Raw genomic sequence first — 27,697 nt, forward strand, 5'->3', positions numbered from 1 at the left:
AATATGCTGGCGCAGGCTAGCAAAGTATACATTACCGCCACCACTGCCCACCAATGTTTATATATTTATATAACCACTGCCACCAATGTGGGCAATGGGCCAATAAACATTGGTGGCCAGTGTTGGCGGTAACATATATGTTGCTGGCGCATGCTAGCAATGTATACATTACCGCCACCACTGCCCACCAATGTTTATATATTTATATACCCACTGCCAGCAATGTATATTTATTTAAATACTCACTGACCACCAATGTATTTATTTAAATGTATATTATATATCTACAGTATATTGCTGGCGCAGGCTGCCAATATTAACCCCTTGAATGGTATGCCCGGAAATTTTATCGGGCTCAGCTGCGCTGCCGCAGCGGGCTGTCCCGGAAAATTTCCGGGCATACCACAAATATGAAATAGGTGCACGCCAGTGGTGTCCAGGTGTACACCACTGGCGCAGCACCTCTAGAGCCGCCACCCCCCCCCCCCCCCCCCCCCCGCTCATTTCCCCAACCCTCCCATCACCTGTGCTCCGGCGATCGCACGCCGGAGCTCTTCTAACCCCGCTCCCCCTGCCGCCATACTTTTAGTAGCATTGACGTTGGCGGCAGGCTCGGGGATGTTCAGGGGGACTCGGGAGTGCTCAGGAACCCGAGTCCTCCCGAGCCGCGGCGAACATCCCCCAGCCTGCCACCGACGTCACTGCTGAATGTGACAGGCCGGCAGCTAAGGCAGCGGGGACAGTGGCGGCAGGGAAGCGCCGGAGCAGAGGTGAGGGACGGGGGCTTCCAACTGTGGTGGGTTTTGCTGGGGCAGGACAAACCTGCCCTGACAGGTTTGTCCTGCCCCAGCAAAACCTACCACTCAAGGGGTTAATAAACATTGTTGGACAGTGTCAGCGATAACAGTGTTGCCAGCAGCATATATATCGCCATTTAAATAAATAAATTGGTGGCAGTATGCATATAAAAATATAAACATTGGTGGCAGTGGGCATGGGCATATACTGTACTGCACATATATAAGCATTGGTGGCAGTGGCATATACTGTATATACTGTATGTACAGTGTACAGTATATGCCCACTGCCACCAATGTTTTTATAAGTAAACATTGGTGACAGTTGGCATATAATTCACATATATAAGAATTGGTGGCAGTGGGCATATACTGTATATTTAAACACATTGGTGGCAGTGGGCATCTAAATGTATATATAAACATTGGTGGCAGTGGATATATTCTGCACATAAACATTGGTGGTGGCAGTGGCATATACTGTATATATGTACAGTATATGCCCACTGTCACCAATGTTTATATATGTAAACATTGGTGGCAGTGGGCATATGTTGTACATAGATATATACACATTGGTGGCAGTGGGCATCTAAAGTATACAGTATATAAACATTGGTGGCAGTGGGCATATGCTGTACATAGATATATACACATTGGTGGCAGTGGACATCTAAAGTATACAGTATATAAACATTGGTGGCAGTGGTACTCACTGCTGTGCTGCAGAACTTTTCCTCCTCCCTGCTCCGTGTAGTAAAAAAAAAGCAGGGGGAGGGAGCACACAGACTGTCTCTGCTGCTGCACGGAGACCTCTGCTTCTGCTGCTGCGGCTAGATCCGGGGGCGGGGAGAGGACAGAAGCCGGGCTGAAAGTCTATCATCTTTCAGCCCGGAGGCAGAGGTGAGCGTACACACAAATCGATGATGGCTCAGATACCAGCCATCATCGCTAGACATGCTGGTCAAACCAGCCGACGTGGGAGCGCGCATCATCGCTGATCTTCAGTCTGTGGCCCATACACACTGAAAGATTTTCATCTGAAAATCGCTCAAAACGGCTGTTTTGAGCGATTTTCAGCTGAAAATCGTTAAGTGTGTATGGGCCTTTACAGAGACCCAGGTGTCTGGATCAGTGCTTTCCTGGATGGTGACTTGGAAGTTTAAGGGGACTGGCGCAGGCTTGTTGCTGGGAATAATTGCTTACAAAGGTGTGTACATTGTCTAAAGATTCACCAAGCACTATTTCACTGTTAGAATCTACAGACGCTGTATGTACATCCGGTAAAATATGGCTTTGTAGCAACAGAAAGACGTACTCATGACTGTGACAAAAGATTGTGTTAACTGAGAATCACACCTAAATAACTATGCAGTTTATTTTAAAATGCTGACTGCAATACCCTTAGAATAATAATATAAAAAAAAAACGGAAATGTAATCAGTAGAAGCACAAAATAAGATACAATTTCTGGGTGCAATAAGATGCGCACTCCCATCACTCATCTCATCGCACAGCTCAAAAAGTATGTGGTGCACATACTTTTTGTACTAGATCTCTTCTAATTGCATTGCAAAACCTATGCAATGCGATCTAGTCCAAATTATATACAATTATTGTATGTGTATGGGCACCTTTAGAAAACTGCTTGCAAACAATTCAGACACTGATACAATGAATAATACTATAGAGAAGGCAACAGGCAGAAATATTGGCCCTTTTTAACAAGATATTTGTGGATTGGCAAAAATGGCTACAGACTGCCAATTTTTTACAATGCACAAAAAAAAAAGTCAAATCTACATAGACAGGTCCTTGCCGAACATCCAGGAGTGAATACTGATGGCCAATATTTCTGCCTGAAAGAAATAAATGCCAGGATTGAATGCTCCCTAACCAGGGGTTTAAGTGAGGGGTAATGGTGAGGTAGAACTAGTTCCACCTCTGCATTGGTGCTGCACAGTAATTATAACAGAAAAGCATTCTAGTATGCAGGGGCATGCCAAAAACTGTCCTGTGTTCTACCTAGTGGGGTAAGGGGGAATTAGGTGGCAGAGGGAAATGAGTTTCCCCACCTCTCCAGGACCATTTTAAGCCCTGCCCTAAACTGTTACTTTTCAGAGTGATGTTCCCGTCCATGTGACAAAATGCATTGGCACATGCCCTGGTCAGGGCTGAAATTAGGATTTTCATCACCAAGAGCAAGGCATTATTTTTGGTATATGCTATCTCCCCTTCACTTGCATGCATGTATGGGTATCACATCTAGCACCTAGGGTATTCCACCCCCTAGCCCCCTAGTTGCGGCCCTGCCCTTGTGCACAATTAATGTACAAGGAGAGTATTAGCATATATACCATTATTATGCCTGTCAGTTATGTAAATGTAGATTTATAGCATTACTTATAAATCTATTTGTTTTGAGTAAAGCCAAAAGTAGGATTAAGCAGCACTATACCGAATATTGGAATGTGGGTAATATAATCATACCGCACCTAAATTCCCTGCTGCAGTCACTAAAAGGGGGTGCTCAACCTTTAAAAATAACATAAAAATGAAAAAACGCTGCACAAGCAATTCTGTAATTTTACACATTTTTATCCCGTTATTTCTCCTAAGATGTATATACTGGCCAGTATCAACAATAAAACACATGAAATGTAGTAAGTTTCTTAGGCAACATACAGTATAAGCCTGTTTCTCTTGCACCTGCCGAGTAGGTCCTGGGCTACACACAGACTTCACACACACTGGAAAAATCATTTGATGGTGAGCAGCTTGCGTATGGATTTGCTGCGAATCACCATCAGCATAATTTTCTGAGCACAGCAATCCGCAGGCTTGCACAGGGCATGATTTCACTCTGACTTGGCGGTGATTACCTGATCACAGGGCTCCTCAAACTAGCAGCCCAGGGATCAGGTCTGATTAACCCCCTGAGTTTTTGCTAGTTTCTGCTTTAAAAAATAGCCCTGGTGTTACCCATTGCTTTTAATGTAAAACTGGGCATGCTGAGAATCTGTACATGAATTGGGATAGGAATAACAAATTCGAAATCTCTATGCATGTATAGCATCCTGCTCGTATTTTGTCCCCAAAATTTTACTAGGATTACATTTTATGGTACTTGTTTCCTAGCACGGCCACAATCTTATGGATCGTGTACCTTTAAGTTAAGGTACACGATCCATACGATGGACCCGATTTCCTTTGAAATCAGGTCCATTTTGCCGGCTAGGACACAATATCGGGGGCATCGCGTCGGTCGGGACCATTAACATTGGTCCCGACGCGACCGACGCGATGCCCCCGATATTTCCATAGGCTTCAATGTTAAAAAATATTTTAACATTGAAATCGTGTCGGGAAAGGTAAAATATCGGGGGCATCGCGTCGGTCGGGACCATTAACATTGGTCCCGACGCGATGCCCCCGATTTTTCCATAGGCTTCAATGTTAAAATATTTTTTAACATTGAAATAGTGAGAAAATGTGAAAAATGGGAAATGGGCCAATATGACCCATTTCACATTATAGATGTCCCCGTCGTCACCCCACGATAGACGCCAACCCGAAGCGTGGCGAGCGCAGCGAGCCCGCGAGGGGCGGCGGTGCGCGTCCTCCGACCTTTTCATTCCCCTACTATCCACGTCGGCGTGGAGTTGAGAATAGAATAGTGTGGCGAGCGCAGCGAGCCCGAAGCGTGGCAAACGCAGCGAGCCCCGCGAGGGGACGCGTATAACTTCACAGGTATACGCGTCCGCTCGCCACGCTTCGGGCTCGGTGGCTCGCTGCGCTCGCCACACTATTCTATTCTCAACTCCACGCCGACGTGGATAGTAGGGGAATGAAAAGGTCAGAGGACGCGCACCGCCGCCCCTCGCGGGCTCGCTGCGCTCGCCACGCTTCGCGATTCGCCATGCGATGCGATCGACCCGATTTTTCCGACACGACCACCCCGATGTGTGGCCGTGCTAGGAAACAAGTACCCATTTTATTGAAAAAATCTGTAACTCTATTCCCTAAGAAGCTTTAGCAAAGAAACTTATATTTCTTCTTCGGGTTCCATGGTTCCCACAGAGTGACATCGGGGTTGTAGGCGGATCCAGAGGACCGTGGCCCCAACCAGCGAAGCCCCTGAACTTTCCCAGGATGCCCAGTTCCTCCCCCCCCCCACAGTCCCGCCTCCATACCCAGCCCCCCAGTTTTTGTTTGGAAGCTGTAGCAGGTAATCCCAAAGGAAGCTTTTATTTTTTTATTTATTTCTCATTTTTACACTGTGCCGCTTCCGCTGTCAGTCATACTGCACAGGAGCAGGTAAGGCTCTCTATGAGGGAGAGAGCCACAGCAGCTGGGGTGGACACTGCTGCTTGCAGCAGGAACTCCACTAGACCAGCGGGGCTTGAGCGCAGGCTGGATATCCTTGGAGTCCATTTTATTAAGGGCTCATTATGTGCCGGTGGGGGAAGTCCAGAAATGGGGGGGTGGCGCCTAGCCTGCAGCACCTCCTCCAGCTTTGGGCGCCAATCTCACGCTTTCCTGCTTATCGCTCAGACCAGCAGCTATCTTCTACATGAGGCCAGTCTTCCAGAGTGCGGATACAGTCTCCCCTGTGAAACCGTCCACGCGCTGTTAACGATTTCACAGAAACCCTCGTCCCACTTACTCCATAGGGTACAGTGGTTGAATAGGGTGCTATAGCATTTATTTGCTTCAGCCAGCTACTTGGTAGTGACTGTAAAAAAAAAAGGAAGATTTAGAGGTGTATCCTCTCAGGTCACATACATTTGGTGTATCACTCTAGGTTTTCCTCTCAGGTTATACCTACTGTATACTGTGTTTCCCCTTTGGGTTATTTCAATATGGCCAACCAGGGGTGTGCTCTGACAGTTTCCCAAGCTCTTATCTTGTAAGGCTTGTGTTGCAGGCTTGTCTGAACAGGATGTCATCCCGGAGGGGCTGTGTGTTAATTGCTTTACCCCCCCTGGCCAGTCCTCTGCCACAGTGGTTTCCCAAGAATCTTCCTGGGCAGCCTTTCAGCAGTTGTTAGGCACCCTAGTGGATCACCTTCCACCTCCCACTGCATCTCCCCCTGTGGTCCAACCCCTCCACCATGGGTGGATGCCTTGTCAACCACGGTGCAGACCTTAGCACAGACCATGGTAATCATGCAAAAGTTATTTCCCTATACAGCATTACCTGCTAGGCCCCAGTCTGCTTCATTACTCCCAGTAGTACAGGATAATGACACTGATGAGGAGGAGGATGATAATGCAGATGAGGATGCTGATGATGATGAAGGACCTATTTTCCCAGAGGGGACCCCTGTATCACAGGTTGAAATAATGGATGTGTCAGCCCTCATTGAGGCAATCCATTTAATCTTATTGTCGGACTCTGAGGAGCCGGAACCAATTGCTAAGACTAGAGATGTTTTCAGAAAAAGCATCAAGGACAAATTTCCTCACTCAGATCAATTAGTTGAGATACGGACAGATCAGTGGGAAGCCTTAGGTAAAAGTCCACTATTTCCAAAAGGCTTTTATCCAGATATCTTCTGCGTCCTGAGGATTGTAAACCCTGGGAAATTCCTCCTCAGGTAGATTTTCAGGTCACAAGGCTAGTTAAGCCATCAGTACTCCCTAAAAGATCCTACGGATAGGTGCCTGGAGCATTCCCTAAGGGCCATATTCTCCTTCGCTGGGGCGGTCCATAGACCTACCAGAGCAGCATCCTTGGCTGCCAAGGCCATTTTACCCTGGTTACAGGTACTAGAAGATGAACTTACCCCTGATGCATCTGAGGATGCCAGATTATGTGTTCATCACATCAGCAGCATTATACATTATGGAGGCCATGTCAAATGCAGGCATTCTAGCTCCCAAGGTGTCTGCTAGCTCTGTACAGGACCGGCGTATTATTTGGTTAAGGCCTTGGAAAGCTGACCTTCAATCCAAGAAGACTTTGGAACTTTTACCGTTTAAAGGAGACAATTTATTTGGAGAAGAACTTAACAAAATTGTGGCTTCTCATTGTGGCTTCTCCGGCAGCAGCTAAAACGGAATGTCTACCTACAGCTCTGCCACAGCAATCTAAGCCCACCTCCTTTCGGCCCTTTTGTCCCCAGGGTAAGGCCCAAGGTCAATCCTATCCCAGAGCCGCTCCTGCTGCCAAAGCAAGCAAGGCCAAACCCAAACAGGCCTGGGCCGCTAGACAACCCCCAGCCAAAGCAGACATACTTCCTGCATGACGGGATGGGCCTCCCACAGGGGGACCCCCAAGGGGGAGGCAGACTTCTTCACTACGCCCAGCAGTGGCTATCCACGTCAAAGGATGCGTGAGAGAAGTTGTGTCAAGAGGTTACTCCATATCGTTCAAAAGAACCCCCTAAGAAAAGTTTGTTTTGCACAGGTCTCGCTCACAATCCACACAAAGCAGAGCAATTACTAAAAATCCTGAACTCACTACTACAGTCTCAGGTCATTATCCCAGTCCCCCAACATCAATGGGGACTTGGGTATTACTCCACCCTGTTTCTAGTCCCAAAAGCAAACGGGACTTACAGGCCAATTCTCTATTTGAAATCACTCAACAAAGTGGTGAAAGTATATCAAAACACAAACAATTAGTGAACTGGCACAGGTGGAGTGTAGATTAATTAAATAATCAGCAGCCTGTGGAACCCCCGGAGACCATCAACCTCCAAATGTAACGTGGATATTCAAAAAACAGGGTTTGGGGAACCACTGGCGCTTTAAAGATTAATTTTGCCTCTTTTTAGGTAAAAAGACTTAGATGCCAAGCCATCTACTCCAATACCAATGTGTGTGGACTTCAAAGTTCTGTGTCGCATGCACATAATGGTTTCTTTTAAACTGGACGTCTCTGCATACATATACTCTGACACGCTGACACTTACTTTCTAATTCAGTCATGCGTTCCCGTAACAGGTTCTTGTTATGGTCCGGGAACTCTCTTGCCACCCCTACCTCCGTTGCCTCCAACCGGAATTGACGGACGTGTGCAGAGGGCTAAGCTTCACCAATAATAGCCGCGTTCGTGAGAGCCCGTTAGTCAGGCTCCCACCTCGATGCCACCTGGTCTTACGTAGGGACAACACGACCGCCAAGGCTAGTGGAGTGCAAGGGTAAAACTATCTAAACCCACAGAAGGCAAGGAGGCCCCGGATACCCACGGGGTAGCCACGCAAGGGACAAGGCAGACCCAAGGGGTATATCAGACGTAACAATACGAAAAGGTGGAATAACTGTATAACAGTGGTAATAAAGGCAACAATGCCCAGAGGGTGGAATAGAATAATATAAGGTACTAGCAACAATGCTTACAAGATGGAATATAATAATATGAGATACAAGCAACAATGCTTACAAGATGGAATATAATAATATGAGATACAAGCAACAATGCTGACAAGATGGAATATAATAATATGAGATACAAGCAACAATGCTGACAAGATGGAATATAATAATATGAGATACAAGCAACAATGCTGACAAGATGGAATATAATCAAGGAACAAAAGGTAAGGACTTATCCGAATCACAGCAAGGATCACGGCATGGGGTACTGTAACGGAGCTGCTGGAACCAGGAACAGGGCACACCAAAGCTATAACCGGCGTCTGTTCCCAGCAGACGCCGGCTATTTATTTGAATTTGCCGCCTGTGACTGTGCGGACGTCAGCTGCGCTGACGCCGCACGCTGTCTGGAGACTCGGGGACGTTGCCTAGAAACGCCCCGATGCCTGGCAGCCGGAGCAACAGAGCCGGAAGCTCGGGGCACTGCTAGGCAACGCCCCCGACGCTCCCCCGGCGCTCCATCTCCGCCGCCCGTCCCGGACGTGACAGGACGCAGTGACGCTCTGGGACGGCGACGGCTGACAGTACCCCCCCTTGAGGAGAGGTCAACCGACCTCCAAATGCTGGCTTCAACGGATTTTGCCTATGAAATAACTCTTTTAAGGATGGGGCATGAAGGTCCTTGTCCAGAACCCAGGACCTTTCCTCAGGTCCATAGCCCTTCCAATGGACAAGAAAAAATAAACGACCGCGGGTGATTTTCGAATCAAGGATACTATCAATCACAAACTCCTTGATGCCTTGCCGAATGACCGGTGCTGGCCTGTAAGCACAGGGCCGATGGGCAGGTTTAAGTAAAGAGGCATGGAACGTGGGATTGACCTTCAGAGAGCGTGGAATCTGGAGACGGAAGGCCACAGGATTGATTCTCCTAACGATTTTGTAGGGACCAATAAAGCGAGGACCCAACTTCTTGGATGCCTGATGGATATTGATATTTCTGGTGGATAACCACACCCAATCTCCGACTTTAAACGAACAAGGTCTCCTGTGACGGTCGGAAAAGCGCCTTGCGGCCGTGGTCGCAGAGAGGAGAGCCCTACGGACCATAGCCCAGGTGCCCCTCCTACTGGTCACCCACCTGGGATTACCTGTTCTGGCGGGAACAGGATCAAAAGAATTAGCCCGAGGGTGGAAACCATAGTTACAGAAAAAAGGAGACATCTTGGTGGCAGAATGCCAGCCGTTGTTATAGGCGAATTCTGCAAATGGAAGTTTCTCCACCCAATCCTGTTGGGACTTAGATACATAGCATCGCAGGAACTGTTCGAGTGTCTGGTTCACACGTTCCGTCTGCCCATTGGATTGTGGGTGATAGGCCGAAGATGGACTGAGCTTAATCTGTAACGCAGAGCAAACAGACCTCCAAAACTTGGCCACAAATTGAACGCCCCTATCTGACACAATATCTGTGGGAAGGCCATGCAATCGAAAAATGTGGCATACAAACAAGGAAGCTAACCTTTCTGCGGAAGGTAAACCAGTCAAGGGGACAAAATGTGCCATTTTGCTAAACCGGTCTACCACCACCCAGATAGAGTCACAACCCTGAGATTGTGGTAGATCGGTTATAAAATCCATGGAGATATGTGACCATGGCCTCCTGGATATCGACAAGGGAACCAACTGACCAATCGGAGAACAACGGGGAGTCTTATTTCTGGCACAGACGTCGCAGGCAGACACCCATTCCTTGACATCTCTCCTCATGGTAGACCACCAGACAGCTCTAGATAACAAGGATAACGTTTTATCAATGCCTGGATGTCCCGCCGATCTACATTGATGAAACTCAAAAAAAAATTTTTTGCGGAGCTCTAAAGGCACAAAAAGTCTACCCTCTGGAATGGCCTTAGGAGCCGAGGCTTGTGCCAAAATGACTTGGTCCAGAAGGCTATGAGTAAACCCGGCAATAATACAAGAGGCAGGAATAATAGGCTCCAGCTGTAAATGGGGGTCTTGGACAGCAGAAAAACTTCTCGAAAGAGCATCGGCAACGACATTCTTTGACCCTGGCCTGTAAGTGATAATAAAATTAAATCGGGCAAAGAATAAAGTCCACCTCGCCTGCCTGGCGTTGACTCTTTTGGCTGATTGGAGGTATGCCAGGTTTTTATGATCTGTTATGATGGTAACCTGGAACCTAGCCCCCTCCAGCCAATGTTGCCATTCCTCTAAGGCTGCGTTAATGGCGAGAAGTTCCCGATTGCCGACGTCATAATTACATTCCACTGCGGAAAACTTCCGAGAAAAAAAAGCACATGGATGTAAGAAACCGTCTTGCCCATCCACCTGTGAAAGGACTGCCCCAATCCCTACCTCTGAGGCATCCACCTCAACAACAAAGGGCAGTTCAGGATTGGGATGCCGCAAAACCCCGGCGGAGAGAAAGGCTGCCTTCAACTTAGTAAAGGCTTTGACAGCGGCGTCGGACCAGACCGAAGGATTGGCGTCCTTCTTGGTTAATGCAACTATGGGGGCCACAATATCGGAGAAGAATGGAATGAATCTCCTATAATAGTTGGCAAACCCCAAAAACCTCTGGGTGGACTTGAGGTTTGATGGTTGTACCCAATCCTTAATGGCCTGAAGCTTTCCTGGGTCCATTTGAAAACCCCGAGGGGAAATAATGTATCCCAGAAAAGAAATGCTTTCCACCTCAAACTCGCATTTTTCCAACTTAGCATATAAATTGTTCTCTCTCGATTTTTTGAGAACTGCGCATACATGCAGGCGGTGTTGCTCCAGTGATGGGGAGTAAATCAAGATATCATCCAGATACACTACGACAAAAACTCCCAAAAACTCTCTTAAGACGTCATTAATAAAATCCTGGAACACAGCAGGTGCATTAGCGAGACCAAACGGCATTACCAGATACTCATAGTGTCCAGAATGCGTATTGAACGCCGTTTTCCACTCATCACCTGCTTTGATGCGAATTAAATTGTACGCCCCCCTCAAATCAATTTTAGAAAAAATGGATGCCTTACGTAGTTGATCGAAGAGGACAGATATGAGTGGCAGAGGATACGATTTTTTTACTGTAATGGCATTAAGCTGTCTAAAATCAATACACGGGCGTAAGGAGCCGTCTTTTTTCCACACGAAAAAGAAGCCGGCTCCGACGGGTGACTTTGAGGGCCTAATGAACCCTTTTTTGAGGTTTTCCTCAATATACTCCTCCATCGCCTTCTCTTCAGGGAGAGACAAGGAGTATAGTCGCCCCTTGGGAAGTTTGGCCTCAGGAACAAGATTAATGGCGCAATCATAAGGTCTATGAGGGGGTAAGACGTCTGCTTCCTTTTTGGAAAACACGTCAGAGAATGACCAATAAGGTTCAGGTACCTCCGAAACTGAGGGAGTCACCATGCGGACTGGAAGGGCCAGACAATTATGAGAACATTGTTCACCCCAACTTACAAGTTCCCCTGATTGCCAATCAAAACGTGGGTTGTGTAATTTGAGCCATGGCAATCCCAGTACTACGGGTGTAACAGGGCTATGAAAAATAAAAAAAGATAAGAGCTCAGAATGGGTGACCCCAACCTGGACCAGTAGAGGGACGGTACGCTGTGTAATAACCCCACTGGGCAAGCGATTGCCATCTAAGCCATAGACCGAAATCTCTGGAGATACTGGTATGAGAGCAATCCCCTGTTCCTGAGCTAACTGTGAGTCCAGAAAATTACCCGCAGCCCCACTATCAATAAATGCCTGGCCATCCCACCTATGAATTTCAGACAAAATACATATGGGAATTAATAAAGAATTACTGGGAGATATAAGAGATAGGCCTGACAGGATGTCTCCCTGCATCCTCAGGCCTTGGCATTTCCCGGACGCTCAGGACAGGAATTCACCAAGTGTCCCCGGACCCCGCAGTAGAGACAGAGGCCCTGGGAATGCCGTCTCGCCTTCTCCTGTGGAGATAAGCGAGCTGCGCCCAGCTGCATGGGTTCCCCGAGGTCGACGGCGGAGTCCTCGGAGACACTGGGCAATGGCGCCCAACCTGCCCCCCGTTCTGAACGTCTCTCACGGAGCCTGCGATCCACCCTGATAACCAGCTGCATCAGATCGTCCAGTGACGTGGGTGTGGGATACTGAACCAGAGAATCCTTTATGTGGTCAGACAGGCCTACCCTAAATTGGGAGCGTAAGGCTGGATCATTCCACCCTGAATCATTGGCGTATCGCCGGAATTCAGAGCAATAAACTTCTGCCACCTGGCGACCCTGTTTAAGAGATCTAAGATGAGCCTCTGCTGCGGCTGCCTTATCTGGGTCATCATATAAAATCCCCATTGCCTGGAAAAAGGACTCCACAGACCGAAGAGCCGGACTGTCTGCCTTCAGCCCAAAAGCCCATGTCTGTGGATCCCCCTGGAGCAAGGAAATCACCAACCCCACTCTCTGTAGTTCAGACCCGGAGGAAAGGGGCCGTAACCGGAAATATAATTTGCAGCTCTCCCTGAAATTAAAGAACTGATTTCGGTTCCCAGAGAACCGATCGGGAAGGCTCATCTTGGGTTCCTTAACCGACACAGCCATTGGAGGAACTGCTCTGCGAACCTCTTCCTGAGACTCTACCCTGAGAGTAAGATCCTGCAACTGCTGAGTGAGGAGGTGTAACTGATCAGCAAAAACCTGGGCCGGAACCCCCGCATTGGGATCCATGCTAAACCAAGAAACACACAACCACTGTAGAGGGAATATGGTTGTGTTACTATTATTTTGGGCCGGTTATAATGTTATGGTCCGGGAACTCTCTTGCCACCCCTACCTCCGTTGCCTCCAACCGGAATTGACGGACGTGTGCAGAGGGCTAAGCTTCACCAATAATAGCCGCGTTCGTGAGAGCCCGTTAGTCAGGCTCCCACCTCGATGCCACCTGGTCTTACGTAGGGACAACACGACCGCCAAGGCTAGTGGAGTGTAAGGGTAAAACTATCTAAACCCACAGAAGGCAAGGAGGCCCCGGATACCCACGGGGTAGCCACGCAAGGGACAAGGCAGACCCAAGGGGTATATCAGACGTAACAATACGAAAAGGTGGAATAACTGTATAACAGTGGTAATAAAGGCAACAATGCCCAGAGGGTGGAATAGAATAATATAAGGTACTAGCAACAATGCTTACAAGATGGAATATAATAATATGAGATACAAGCAACAATGCTGACAAGATGGAATATAATAATATGAGATACAAGCAACAATGCTGACAAGATGGAATATAATAATATGAGATACAAGCAACAATGCTGACAAGATGGAATATAATCAAGGAACAAAAGGTAAGGACTTATCCGAATCACAGCAAGGATCACGGCACGGGGTACTGTAACGGAGCTGCTGGAACCAGGAACACAAAGGCTGCAGGGCACACCAAAGCTATAACCGGCGTCTGTTCCCAGCAGACGCCGGCTATTTATTTGAATTTGCCGCCTGTGACTGTGCGGACGTCAGCTGCGCTGACGCCGCACGCTGTCTGGAGACTCGGGGACGTTGCCTTGCAACGCCCCGATGCCTGGCAGCCGGAGCAACAGAGCCGGAAGCTCGGGGCGCTGCTAGGCAACGCCTCCGACGCTCCCCCGGCGCTCCATCTCCGCCGCCCGTCCCGGACGTGACAGGACGCAGTGACGCTCTGGGACGGCGACGGCTGACAGTTCTTTTTCACCACAGGATCCTTATGTTCAAGAAACTCCTTTATTCACACACGGTTAAAATCACAAAGGGCTGTATGTACATGGGAAACAGCACAAAGTAGGCAGACAGGAAAGTGGGACCCCAGGGCAGTGTAGATGATCCGGCGGCCAGACGCTGCAGACGCTACCGCTGATACACAATCCTAGGCGCAGATCTCCTGTCCTCTTTGCATGCAGACTGTCTTAGTGAAAAGACAGAAAACGGCAATCAACGCGTTTCGGAACAGATGTTCCTTCCTCAAGATCTGCCATGATGTCTCATGGACTCCTTTTTACAGGTAATTCCTTCATCACGTGACTCTTTTCAGGCCAATGAGAGGAAACCTATAGCCTGGCTTTATTTCATTATTCTTATGCATAGTGATACAAGTTAAAACAAGTTAAAACAATAATATATAACAAAATTACAGATTAGTAACAAAATCTCCATAGGGGTATAAGCAGAGATAAAAGGCATAATTAGTATAAATAAAAATATTGTTATATATTATTGTTTTAACTTGTATCACTATGCATAAGAATAATGAAATATGGAGTCTTTTTCAAGGTCCCAAATGGGACTCAGGAGAGAGGTGCTGGGAGAACGTGGAGCAGAGACTGGTGATTTGCCCCGGGACAAATTACATGCGCTATATGAACTGGCGATCAGTTCCACCTACTCTGGTAATTTCTCTGCCTTTGAGACACTGAGAGGCTCTCCTTTTCATTGTTTATGTAAATCTGGAGATTCCATTGTGCCCAGAATTTGTATCCTGTGTAGTAAATACTTTGTACATAACTGTACTCCACTATATTTGTTCTTTTCCCGCATGGTACCATCTACCTAAATGACAGGGGGATCCTAAAGATTTGAACTTAACAGCGCCTGATTTAAGTTATGTATACATCTTTCTTGCACTCCACTTTATGAGGGTATATACGAAAACCCTCACTACATAACTAGTGAGGCTGCTGTGCGCACTGTTGGGGTTTTCACCACATTGTACATTTCTTCTCCAAGGAAAGGCCATTCAAAGTCAAAATCGGACAATGCCACTGCAGTGGCGTACATAAATCGTCAGGGGGGCACACGCAGCACAGCAGCTCTGTGGGAAGTGTCCAAGAACTTGACCTGGGCAGAACAGCATCTTCTAGCTCTGTTGGCGGTCTTCATCCCAGGTGTACTAAATTGGGAGGTAGACTTCCTAAGCCGTCAAGATATCCATCCGGGGGAGTGGTCACTCCACCCGAGGTGTTTTCTCTTCTAGCAGACTGTTGGGGTCTTCCGGACGCAGACCTAATGGCATCCAGGCACAACATCAAAGTGTCAACATTCGGGTCGAGGTCCAGGGATCCTCAAGCCAGCTTCACGGATGATCTGTCAGTACAATCGAATTATCATCTTCCATATGTCTTTCCTCCAATATCCATGATTCCCAGAGTACTCGTGAAATTCAAACAGCAAAGTGGGGATCTCATCCTGATAGCCCTGGCCTGGCCACGACGGCATTGGTATGTGGATCTGCAATAGATGTCATTCCAGCCACCATTCCAATTACCCCTCCGGGTAGACTTGCTGAGTCAGGGACCTTGTCTGCACCCAGACCTTCAGTGCCTATCTTTGACGGCATGGCGCTTGAGACTGCCTTACTGAAAGACAAAGGTTTTTCTACCAAGGTTGTCAGGACTATGATTCAGGCACGCAAGCCAGCGTCTGCCAGAATTTACTACCGAGTCTGGCACACTTATTTCTCATGGTGTGCATCTCGTAAATACGTCACTAAGGTGTTTAGAGTAGCCAGAATCCTGGCATTCCTTCAAAAGGGCCTAGACATTGGATTAAGACTGGCCTCTCTTAAAGTGCAGGTCTCGGCATTGTCTATCTGGTTTCAAAGAAAAATAGTACTTCTTCCAGATGTGCGTACATTTCCCCAGGGTGTCATACGTATTCAACCACCCACTACACCTTGGGACTTGTCCCTAGTATTGCAGGCTCTGGTCAAATCTCCTCTTTCGAGCATCTACAGTCCGTGGACTACAAGTGGCTCACTGCCAAAACTGTGTTTCTTTTGGCAATTGCATGTGCCCGACAGGTGTCAGATTTGTCGGCTCTCTCTTGCAGAATGCCGTTCCTTATATTCCATCCAGATAGGGCGATGTTACAGACAAGGCCATCTCACCTCCCCAAGGTAGTCTCTTTCACATCAATCAGGATATAGTGGTTCCAGAGTTCAACATTTATCTAGATCGTACTGCTTCGGTCAGAAAATCAGACTCTTTTGCGCTTTATGGTTTCCACAAAAAGGGTTGGCCAGTGAACAAGCAAACACTAGCTCACTGGATCCACATGCCAATTCATCAAGCCTACCAGCAGGCTAATCTTCCCATTCCTTTGTCAATAAAGGCACATTCCACTAGAGTGGTAGGCCCATCATGGGCAGCATGCCGTGGAGTGTCTGCCAAACAACTATGCAACGTGGTCGTCTGTCCATAAGTTCATAAAGTTCTATGCATTTGACATGTTTGCCTCCCAGGATGCTTCTGACACCTCAGGCAAATTCCCTTCCTTAAATACGGCTTTGAGACATCCCAGATGTTTTCCTGTGGGAACCATGGAACCCGAAGAAGAAAACAAGCGTTATGGTAGACCTACCTTAGGTTAACTCTCTTTCTTCAAGGTCCATGGTAACCACAGGGTGACATCGGGGTTGTAGGCGGATACAGAGGACCGTGGCACCAACCAGCAAAGTGTTAGGGTCGGGGTGTCCTCGCCTGCCCTACCTCCGTTGTCTCAGACTGGAATTGGCGGATGCGTGCAGAGCTAGGCTTCACCTCTAATAGCCGCGTTCGAAGGAGCCTGTTAGTCAGGCTCCGACCCCAATGCCACCAGGTCTTACGAGTGACAACGCGCCCGCCAAGGCCAGGAGAGAAAAAGGGGAATGCTAACTAAAACCCACGTGAGGCGAGGAACCCCCAGACCCCAAGGGGGCGACACTACAAAGCAGTACAGGAGTAATAATACTCAGGGATGGTATAAGTGAAATAAGACATAGGTAATGACCTATGCGGGTGTAACAATACACAGGGGAAATATAACAATACCCAACTGGTGTAACAAGACACAGAATACCTGACAGGTGTAACAATACACAAGGGATGTAATAATATAAATTTATTACAACTTATCTGTGAGATGGTAGAAACACCAGCATACGGACACTGGAATGCTGGGAAAGCCAGATACTGCAAACCGAAAGGCTGGACAGGCACAGGAGCAACCAGGAACCGGGCACACTCTGGATGCAAGGTCAGAACTATAACCGGCGTCTGATCTGCCCGCCCAGGAAGTTTAAATAAGGCAGCCGTCCAATGAGCTGCTGCTGCTGCTAATTACCCGACTGTGCAGCTGAGCGCTGTACCTCTTCCTCCCTGCGGCCGCCTGGCGTCCCCCGTCGCCTAGGCAACCGCTGCGGAAAGGGAAGAAGAGGCTGTACATAACATCCCGGGCGCTTAGTAACGCCCGCCAGATGTTCGGGCGTAATGACGAGGCGGTGTCCCGGCTGCCTAGCAACAGCCGGGACACGCTGCTTAGAGGCCGCAGAGCTCGCGCCGGAGCTGCTCGCGCGGCCTCTAACACAAAGCCCCTGAAGTTTTCCAGGATGCCCGGTCCCTCTCCCCCACAACCCCGCCTCCATGCCCAGCCCCCCAGTCCCGTTAACCTGCCGTTAGCAGGAAGCGGAGAAGGAAGAGGACAGATAGAACACATGCCCAAGTACTCATACACACTCTTATAGCACAGGGACATGACTAAGGTCGTGGAAGATCACAGTGTAGTATACCACACATAGGAATACCTCAAGTGTAAATTTAGGGTGGGCGTCCTGCGGTTACCATGGACCTCGAAGAAAGCGAGTTAACCTAAGGTAGGTCTACCATAACTCTCATTTATTGAGCAGTCATTAAACCATATAGTATTATATATTATGTGTATTTTTTATTACTGTTGCAAATACTCCTGCTATTATAAGTTACTATACTGTATGTTTTTTTTCTTACAAGCAAGCCTAGCAATAACCAAATTAACCTAACTTTACAAACATAATTCTAGTAATTGAAAAGCAAATGATAACATAAAATATCTTAAGGTGCCCATACACAGTACAATTTCTGGGTGCGATGAGATGCGCGCTCCCGTTACACATCTCATCACACAGCTCAAAAAGTATGTGCTGCACATACTTTTTGTACTAGATCTCATCTCATTGCATTGCAAAACTTATGCAATGTGATCTAGTCCAAATTGTATAAAATAATTGTACCGTGTATGAGCACCTTTTACTGTCATTTTTCCAAACCATTATGTAAACATTGATTTTGAACTTTTTGTGTTATTTTTCTTGTGTAGTTGTCTGATTTTGATGTTACAACAGGCCCCTTACAGAGTTTCATAAACCGAAAAAGCTCTGTTATCCAGAGGCATTCTATCGCTAATAATTGGTGTTACATCTTACCTAGGTAAAGTATACAAGAATGAGGAAGTGTGAAGTATAAACACAGTGATTTTCATGTTTGCATGACTATTATTTCTTGTTTGCTTTTTTTATATGCCCTCCTGCAAGTTTTACTACATGCTGTATTACTGGAAAACAAGACAAAACTAAGACCCCTTTCAAACCGCACATATTACCTGGTATTATGCCTTTTTTTTCCATTTCAAAATGGTAATAAAGGTCCAGAGTGAATTTACCATTTCCCAAAAAACAGTATTTGGAATGGTAAAAAAGCAGGGTCCTACCCATTTCAGACCCGTTTTTTTTTTGTTTTGCATTCTGAACGGGTCTGAAACGGTATTTAGGACCCTGCCAACAGCGAGCACAAATGGTCCCGCTCTGTGCATATCTAATGAGTGGGACCCAGCACAGTGAATATTTAATGAGCGAGTCCCCGCCCCCTGCTAATGGAATGAGCGGGACCCGCTCATTCTATGTGCAGGGGAGGGGACCTGCTCATTAAATATTCACTGCAGGGGGCAGGGACCCTCTCATTAAATATTCACTGTGTTGGGTCCCACTCATTAGATATGCACAGAGCGGGACCTCAGAGGCATGCGATGTGAAAGGGGTTTAACCTGCTTTGACCCATTTTAAGAAATGTTTAAAAAACTGGGTCACAGCAGGTTTTGCGGTGTGAAAGCAGCATTAGAAACAAAAATTTGCATTTTTTACTGTCAACCTTCAGTGGTTGACCCAATGCATGTCGACCTTTACGGTGTCAACCTAATGACCATATAACAGCCATTCGCAGTCAAGTAATTGCAATATAAAAAACTTACCTACACTTCAAATGGTAATAACCAGTATCATTGGGGTAAAGATATCCAAATAATTATGTAATTTGCCATTGCACAATGATATTACTGAGCTTATTAGCACTCCACTGCAATTAAATAATGTTAATTTTTATTACCATAAAACAAAAGTTCAATTTCTACCCCACCATGGTACATACAGGAGAAAGCTAGGCACACCCTGTTTTGAAAGAAGGTAGCCCCCTCTTACAAATCAGGTGTCTCAATCAAGGTGTCTATATGGAGAGGATTTAGGTATTTATATGGAGATTACTGTGATCATCAATAAAACAACACTGCACTGTATACAATTAAGAAATTCCACAGAATAAAGCTCCCCCTTCCTGGCTTCAAATTATTTAGGAGCAACCACATTTTAAAATACTTAAATATTTGGTTTATTTCACTGTTTACATAGTGGTACTATTTAGGAGCTAGAACAGGAAATTGAGACAGACAGAGTCATAAATTTGCATATACTAAAAGGTAACTATAGGCAGGATTTGGTCATTACTGCTGTACGCACAAGATGATAAACTGATGCGGAAGGTAAATTCTGGGTACACACTTGGGCAACGGGTATTTGTTCTGACATCATAATTAATAGGGCCAGACTGGCCATCTGGCACTTTTAGCAAATGCCATGCCACGCCAAATGTCTGGACACAGAGAGAGCTCTCTATTTATACTGTACATACCCCTTCTGCCGTGCATGCATTGAAGAAAGATGGGGTCATGCCGCAAGGCTAGGCCCCCCTGATTCCTGGCAGGGACCTTTTTCCAGACTTTTTAAAGTGAGCAGTGAACACGCCCCCTGTAACATACTGTATGTGCACACCCCATTGTGCGATGACCCTGCCCCCTTTCCCCAAAACATGCTACCAGGGTCGGAAAGCAGACCCAGCCGGTCCCTAGAAATAAATGCCTATAAGCCCAGATTGTGTGTACACACTAGGGAGATGTTGATAAAGGACAGGACTGTCATGTCCCATCCTTCATTAGCATACTACAGGGCGTTCTCAATATCATTAGGTTTAATGTGCAGCAGATCAAACCTGACAATGTTGCAATCGACTGCTGGCGCAAGTATATTGAGTGTACACATTGAGAGATGTAGGAAATATGTCATCACCAAATAACATATTGGCCCAACATCACTCCAGCCTGTACTCAGCTTATTTTCTGTTGATGAAAGAGATCTAATATAGGACAGACACAAAATAACCCTTAAAATAGGAACTGCCATTAACCATGTTATTATGTGTTGATATATACACTGGCAATCCAGTTAATATCTATATTTTATTATTACAGCATGAAGATGGGTCAAATAATAAACATCAGTCATGACATTCCATTGGAAAGCCCATTTAAATCATACAAAGACTTCCAGAATCATTGGAACATGCTGGTGAGATGAGTCCCAAACATTCCTGATTTGCGTCTACTCCCATACTCTATAAGGAAGCCAAAATAAAGCCTAACTGGGCAGCTGATTTACCTTTTTATATAAAATAGGTGTGACAGAGAAAATTGTTGGATTGCCTGCAGTCAAGAGATAAGAGGGGCCAATTTATGTATAAATGCAGTGTAGCCCCAAAAATCTACATTTCTTATCAATGGATTGGCAGCAATAGGGACCTTTTTGGGGACTTTTTAAAGTGGGGCCATCCGGCACTCCATAAACATTGTGGAATATCTGCAGTGAGCATCAGATTCAGCTTACAGCCCATCAAGGAAGGATCGCAGGATCCTGGTTGTACTACTTCAGTGAGGTAACAGGGGTAATGTCATCTTCAGATAATGTTACTCTATGCAGACAAGTTTTGAAAACCTCTGGTTTTCTGAGCTTGCTAAATTTCCCTACAGCAATATCCCCATATATATACATAAGTGGTTGGTGGTCTGCTGCAATTTGAATGCCAAATGTGGGAGAGATCTACAATTTGGGACCGATTCTGGATGACTAGTAGTGATCTGAATTTGGCCCCTGCCCTGATGGTCATGGTTTGTGCATGCGCATTTCTGAGCATGTGCAAACCCCGACTACGAATGGCCGCGGCAAGTTAGTCACTCGCCAAGTCACCAAGAAAATGCTGGGCGTTCCCATGGGTACGCAGGCGGGCCATTGACTTTTATTTGCAAAGGCAGGAGAAATCATTTGATGGTTGTCAACTGTCAGATTCTCCAGCGGCGGCATGTGAGACGGATGTGTCTTCATTACACACCCCCTCGCAATGGAAAATGGTGGGGGGGGGGGGAACAGGCATTTGTGTGGGCAGTGTTATATGAATTCCACTGCTTAGCAAATCAGAATCACCCCCTTTATATTATTTTCACCTTAAATAAATATAATTTTTATCTGAATAATAAAGAAACTTTGTGCTTGATGAATATGATCGTAGGTTTCTCTCTCATTCAATCACGTTTCTCTACAGTTCCCCAAAACTCTGCTACCTATGATTATTGATAATCCTTTTCTAGTTTACATCCATGTGTAGGGACTTTTATGTGATCTGTTGAGTGTCTGAGTACACAATCGCTTTTAGCAACACTCAACTGCAAATTCCCATGAGATGGACTCATTGCCATCTTAACTTACGGGCTCACTGCACAGCGAGCCACAATTCTAGGAGCCTTCAAGCCAGGACTGGCTGGATCAGGGGTGCCCCAGGAGCTTCTTGAGAGGAAGGTGGCAAATGCAGCCCGAATGCTCTGATGGGCCATCTCCCCATTTTACCGGGGCCTGGCCAAACTGTCGGCACTCCTGTTTGCCCCAGGCTTGCACAGAGCATGATTTTACTCTGGCTGAGTGGCAATTACCGGAACGCTGTTCAGGTCTGAATGACCTCCTATGTGCAGAGAATGCTTTGTTACATATTTTGTATGAAAACAAAATACCACAACATTAATTAAAAGTGTTGTGTCATTTTTCACAGTATGGTTATGAGCTTCCACAAATGCCTGAGCACGATGTGATTTACTGCAGTGTTCATTTCAAGTTGATTGGAGAGAGGCTGTTTACATATCCTTTATATTGTGTAATTTTATATCAAACAAACATTGGGGCCTCCATATGAAGTCCTAAAAAGTAATTTCACTAGGGATAATGGCAGTTTACCCCAGAGTATAGCTGGTGGTAGCTCCTAGCGATATATTCGGAGAATAGCATCAATAGTCTTAAGTGTGGGAAAAACGTGCTTATCGGAATTTCACTGAACCTGTCCAATAAAAACCATATACACAGGCACATCGTATGGACATAATATTTAATAATACATTACCACGCATCTGAATGTTGTTTGCAAAGGGCTGAGGTAACATTGTAATGGATCAAAAGGCACTGATGTGGTCACAGTAACCTTGTCTGTAAGATCCACAAAAGAATTGTAACTGTATAAGCCCTGAAGTGACAATAAGAATTTAAGAATCCCTTTGGATACAAAGCTGCCAGTAAATAAAGACATCGAAGTAGCAGCAAGTAATAACTTATAACATAGGCAAATTAAAGCCGAAGATCGTGAAACAAAAAGCTGACGCACATACATTTATCCTTCTCTTTTTTTTTAAGATTATTACTTTTTTTTTCTTTATTCACGAATCTATCTTTTAATATTGCTCTCAAGACAAGGTAACGTGGTCTCTTCTTAATAGACTTTTTATAATAAATACAATAAAAGTACATTTTTATTAAACAATTAAAAATTGATTCTCAGTGCACCCTTAAAGATACTTATTTTTCTTTGTGGGTGTTACCCTTAATAGATGTCTGCCCAAAGTAGATTTTCCTTTCCTCTCCATTCAAAAGATGTCTGCAGTAGTGACAGACCAGGCCAAGTCTTGAGCATTGTGTAGATGCAAATGGTTCATCAGCTAATGTGCTTTGATAGCACTGTAGGGACCACATAAACGCTATGCTCTTAGTGAGTCATTCTAATTGACTGCTTTGCAGCTTACTGAGTCCCTGAAAATCCCCGCCCCCTGCCACCGCTGTATCCCCTCGCACCCATGCGAGGGGATGGTATAATAAACCTTTGACATTTCAGGATACATCCATCAGACAGTGTGAGCTCATCTATGAAGGCAAATATTATGCTACAGATTCTAGGATATCTGCCTAGAGGATATTGGTCACCCTTGCAGTGCGATTTGAGACAATTGTCGGCACAATTTATCTGTCAAGATTTCGTCCTGTAGCTGATATTGTGATATGGTCATAGCAAATTGCATCAGTTTCCAATCAACCACTTCACTGCCCCACACTATGACGTAATTGCAGCATTATAGGCCTATTTTTTTCGGGCCAGTAATGATAATCTTACAACTTGGGGCGGGGGCAAATTGCTGCCTTGTCCTGAGTGACAAGAATCATAGTTACGGTCTTGACTGTTTTAATGTAATGTACACATTAACAACTTAAGCTGTGTACACACGGTGCAATATATTGCTCAGTGTCCAGTTTTCATCAGCGACCAGATATGGTCGCTGATGAAAAGGAGACTCTGCCGGGGGAGCCACAGAGGGAAACAGTTGGCCGCAGGAGCATGGTCCTGTGACCAACAACTATTAGGGGGTTGAAACCGGCGATTTATCACCGCAGCACAAAAAAAGCACTGGCAATATGGTCAGTTAACGACCATATTGTCAGCAATATAGCAGTGTGGGTACACAGCTTAAAAGTGCATATACCATAGACCAGTGGTTCCCAAACTTTTTTGAATCACGGCACCCTAGAGCATCAAAATATTTTCAAGGCACCCCTAGGCCAAATGCTTCTTATCGAGAAATTCAGAAAAAAAGATTAAATTAAGTGCATTGTGTTTATATGTCACAGTTATCTGGTGAGGGACAGGATTTGCTTCTGTTTGTCCACATATATTATGATTGGCAGCCCCAAGCACTGGTTTTGCCTGGTACATTGACCATAAATATTGTGAATTGATCCTGGTCCACCAACCCAAGGCACCCCTGCAAGTGTCCTGAGGCACCCCAGGGTGCCTAGGCACACAGTTTGGGAACCACTGCCATAGACAGATTCTCATTACAGATTTTAAATAATTTGTGAGGGGGGGTCCAAGATTTTGACTACCTAGGAGCCTCCACAGAGTTTAATCCAGCACTGCTTATAAGGTTTATTTAATTTATGTATAATTTTGTATACAGTAGTTTGTGCACTTCATATATTTCCATCTAAGTTCATGCATTCCTTAACTGTGAGATTCACATATCCATTTATTTGTGTGAGAAGTCAGCCTATCCAGTTTTACCCAAGGGTAGATCTTGTAAGAGTTTTGAATGCCTTTGTTTGTGATGTCAAGTCTAGAATATCTCATTTGTGTGGTATTCCAATGAGAATGATGAACAAACCAGTTTATCCAACTACTGAATTAACAACACTTCAATCACAGGTAAACTTAGTAGACATTATTTACAGTATGTGTTAAACATTATTAGTACAGCCACTAGAGGGAGTATGAAGCATATAAAAAAGGGTTCAGGATTTTTGCAAATAAATTGATCAGAAACATACTTAAATTATTAAAATTATGTATACAGTAAAATGCACACATGTTATCACTAACAGAGAGAGAATATATACAAGAACAGTTCTGCACAAATATTTTTTAACTGAGGTGGCTTACTACTCTTTAGGCCCATACACACTGGGCGACTTTGAGCTGAAAGCCGCTCAAAACAGCCTATTTGAGCGGCTTTCAGCTCAAAGCCGCCCAGTGTGTATGGCCCGGCGATGAGCGGAAAGCGCTGTTGCGCGCTCCCGCATCATCGCAGTCAGGGCCCCAGGGGTAGCTACTCAGATTTGACCCCGATTCTTCTGTGTTAAGCCACTTGTGAGGGGCCAGCATGCTCTGGCAATACAGCGGTATCTTTTCACATGGCCGCAGTAATTACAGTGGTTAGGCCTGCCGGGGCCTACCCAGGTCATGGTGCAGTGTGAATGGATAATCTTGGTTGATGCAACCCTGGACCCATTCACAGTATAGGTAGAGCCATCCCTTTGAAAAAATCTAATCTCCAAGTGCCGGCTCTGCATTTTCCTACAGTCACTGACCCGGTTATAAGCTGGATCCAGACGCCAGCCTGAAAGGGGTCTCAGTGGGGTCACATCTGATTGGACCAATGGGGGTTACTCAGACCTGATCGCTGTTTTGATATATCACAGAGCCCTGCGATCACTTATGCGCCGCCTCGCCAGATTGAAATCATGTCCCATGCAAGTCTACAAATTGCTTAGCAGTGCGTGCGAAAATTAGCTGGATCGACAATTAGCTGCAAATCCATTCACAAGCCAAGCTAATCATCTAATTATTTTTCCTGTGTGTGCAGTCTGTGCAGAGCCCAGGAATTACTCAGCAGCTGCAATAGAAACAGTTGGATCAGGCCGGAGCTGACGTCACACTTCTTCCCCTAAAATGTCTACGTGGACGCCGGCCTGATGGGGTTAAATCTTTCAATCCTAACATTGCTTTATACAGGAGAACTACAAGTACCAGCAGACCTTCCCCGCAGGCTGGGACTTGGAGAACCACAAGTCCCAGCATGCGGGGCATTAATGGGCCCGCTGGGACTTGTAGTCCACCTGTAAAAAGAATGTTAAAAGAAAACACACACACAGAAAAGTAAAACTTTATTACATACACACACATCTCACTTTTACAACATTATACTCACCGATCCATGATCCAGCGCTGTTCTCCCTTCTGCAGAGCCGGCTATCCCCGCACTGACTATGTATTTTTATACCATTTCCTAATATGGTGCAAAGCATGTTGTATGTTGCGACTTGGCTCAAATCAGAAATTAAGACTTCAGCTAGGACAATTATATGTCCTTCCAATATGGACTTCACGGGCCATTCATTAAATGTCTAAAGAAATATTGACATAGATTTGTTAATCCTGGTGAACTGATAGTGGCTGATTGCCACCAGCCAATCAGCCCCTACTTTACCTGTCAAGTTGGAAGCTGATTGGTTGGTCCATTATCACCGGCCAATTTATCACTTCACCAAGTTTAATGAATACATTCTCATGACATTCTTATGGCCCATTTCAGCCACAAGGCATTAAAAACTTTTACCCCCTGGCAAATTAACAGATGAGTTTCCGGCAAGCAATCTAAATGCAATACATACAGGAGGCTTACAGTAAGGATGCCAGTGGTCAGAAGACCGACAGCAGCTTCACAATGTTAAAAATCCTGTTCTAAGGGCAGCATTCATAGGCAGGGGTTTCCTTCTAGGCGTGCAAGCACTCGTGTGTGTGTGTGTGTGTGTGTGTTACGTTAAACCTTGACATAAAAAATAAACAATGTTGTATCCCTAGGTAAATAACCCGTACTTCGTTAACCTGACAAGAGAACTTCACTTCAAATCTGTTTATCAGCATTCAAACCATTCAAATAACAGTACAGAAACAAGACAGAATATGGTGCATATGAATGAACAACCATGTGACCTGACTCTTGAAAATCTGCACTCAGCATATGATCAACCATTGTCCTATGTAGAACCCATCAAATCTCAGTGTTCCTACTCATCTGTGTCTCCTATAGGAAAAGTAGAAAGATATGTGCCAGTGTTTCAGAGCAAGGTTTCAAAAGTTAACCAAAATTTGACACTTGCTGCAGGAAATACAAATTTTATCACTCCACAAGTTCTCAAAAAATGTAACAAATCAGACCGTATAATAAAACATAATCTGTCAGCAAACTATGTAAATTGTCAATTTAAAACTACTAAACCTTTGTTTAGTCATATTTCAGAAGATACAAGAAAAAAAGCAACAAGCACTTTGTTAAACAACCTCACAAATATGAAAAATACAGATACTTTTAACAAAGCTATTAATACTACAAAAGTGCCTGGTTCACTTGATATTGTAAGGAAGCAATCTGCTTCATCTCAAGGACAGCACAAGCCTGCCTCAAACTCAAAGAATGCTAAACTTTCTCAGTTGGCAGCAAATGTCAATGAATTAAAGGAGATACCGACTTGTGCTTCACATAATAGAAAGGCTCATCAAAATGATACTGAAAGTGATAATAAATCCATCACAAATGTTGCAGCATGCTTAGCTCCTGACAAAAATATGCAGGTAAGGGCGAGTTATTTACTTTTGTAAAGATATCATATTTATCCTTTATGGATTCACCGAATTGTATTCTATTCACCCTCACTGACTCCACACTTAAACCAACAAAACAGACTGATGATGTGTCATGGGTGAGCAGGCATTAACAAATCATGTGATCCGCTATACTCCAATCCATTTAAACTTGTAGCATCAAAGGAGTTTCATGTTGACACACATTTGAAAATTCTAAACACATGTGTTTATCTACATTGGGAATGTAGAAAAATAGTTAGGGACATAACACATCACAATTGGAATGTTATAGTAGAGTATAATCTAGGATATTTCAAATATTAAGCAAAATGTACCATATTTAGATGCTAATGAGTGCA

General features: G+C 45.3%; 1 protein-coding gene across 11 annotated transcripts in view; it reads left to right on the top strand.

Moving 5' to 3' along the window:
- The window catches only part of C5H18orf63 (chromosome 5 C18orf63 homolog), a 125,294-nt gene that overhangs the window by 85,356 nt on the left and 12,241 nt on the right, over positions 1-27,697 (top strand). For 10 of the 11 annotated variants that reach the window (XR_014474878.1, XM_083187737.1, XM_083187734.1 and 7 more), the window contains 5 exons: positions 18,271-18,380; positions 20,527-20,623; positions 22,152-22,235; positions 24,435-24,620; positions 26,556-27,326. Coding sequence is in view for 10 of the 11 variants with exons in the window: in XM_083187737.1 (XP_083043863.1) it covers positions 18,271-18,380; positions 20,527-20,623; positions 22,152-22,235; positions 24,435-24,620; positions 26,556-27,326 (1,248 nt within the window). In the remaining variant the exon portion in view is untranslated. The remainder of the gene's footprint in view (positions 1-18,270; positions 18,381-20,526; positions 20,624-22,151; positions 22,236-24,434; positions 24,621-26,555; positions 27,327-27,697) is intronic. The other variant, XM_083187742.1, reaches the window with a different exon arrangement.

This window comes from Crinia signifera, chromosome 5 (assembly GCF_055691185.1).
Source record: "Crinia signifera chromosome 5, ASM5569118v1, whole genome shotgun sequence".
Classification (NCBI taxonomy): Eukaryota; Metazoa; Chordata; class Amphibia; order Anura; family Myobatrachidae; genus Crinia; species Crinia signifera.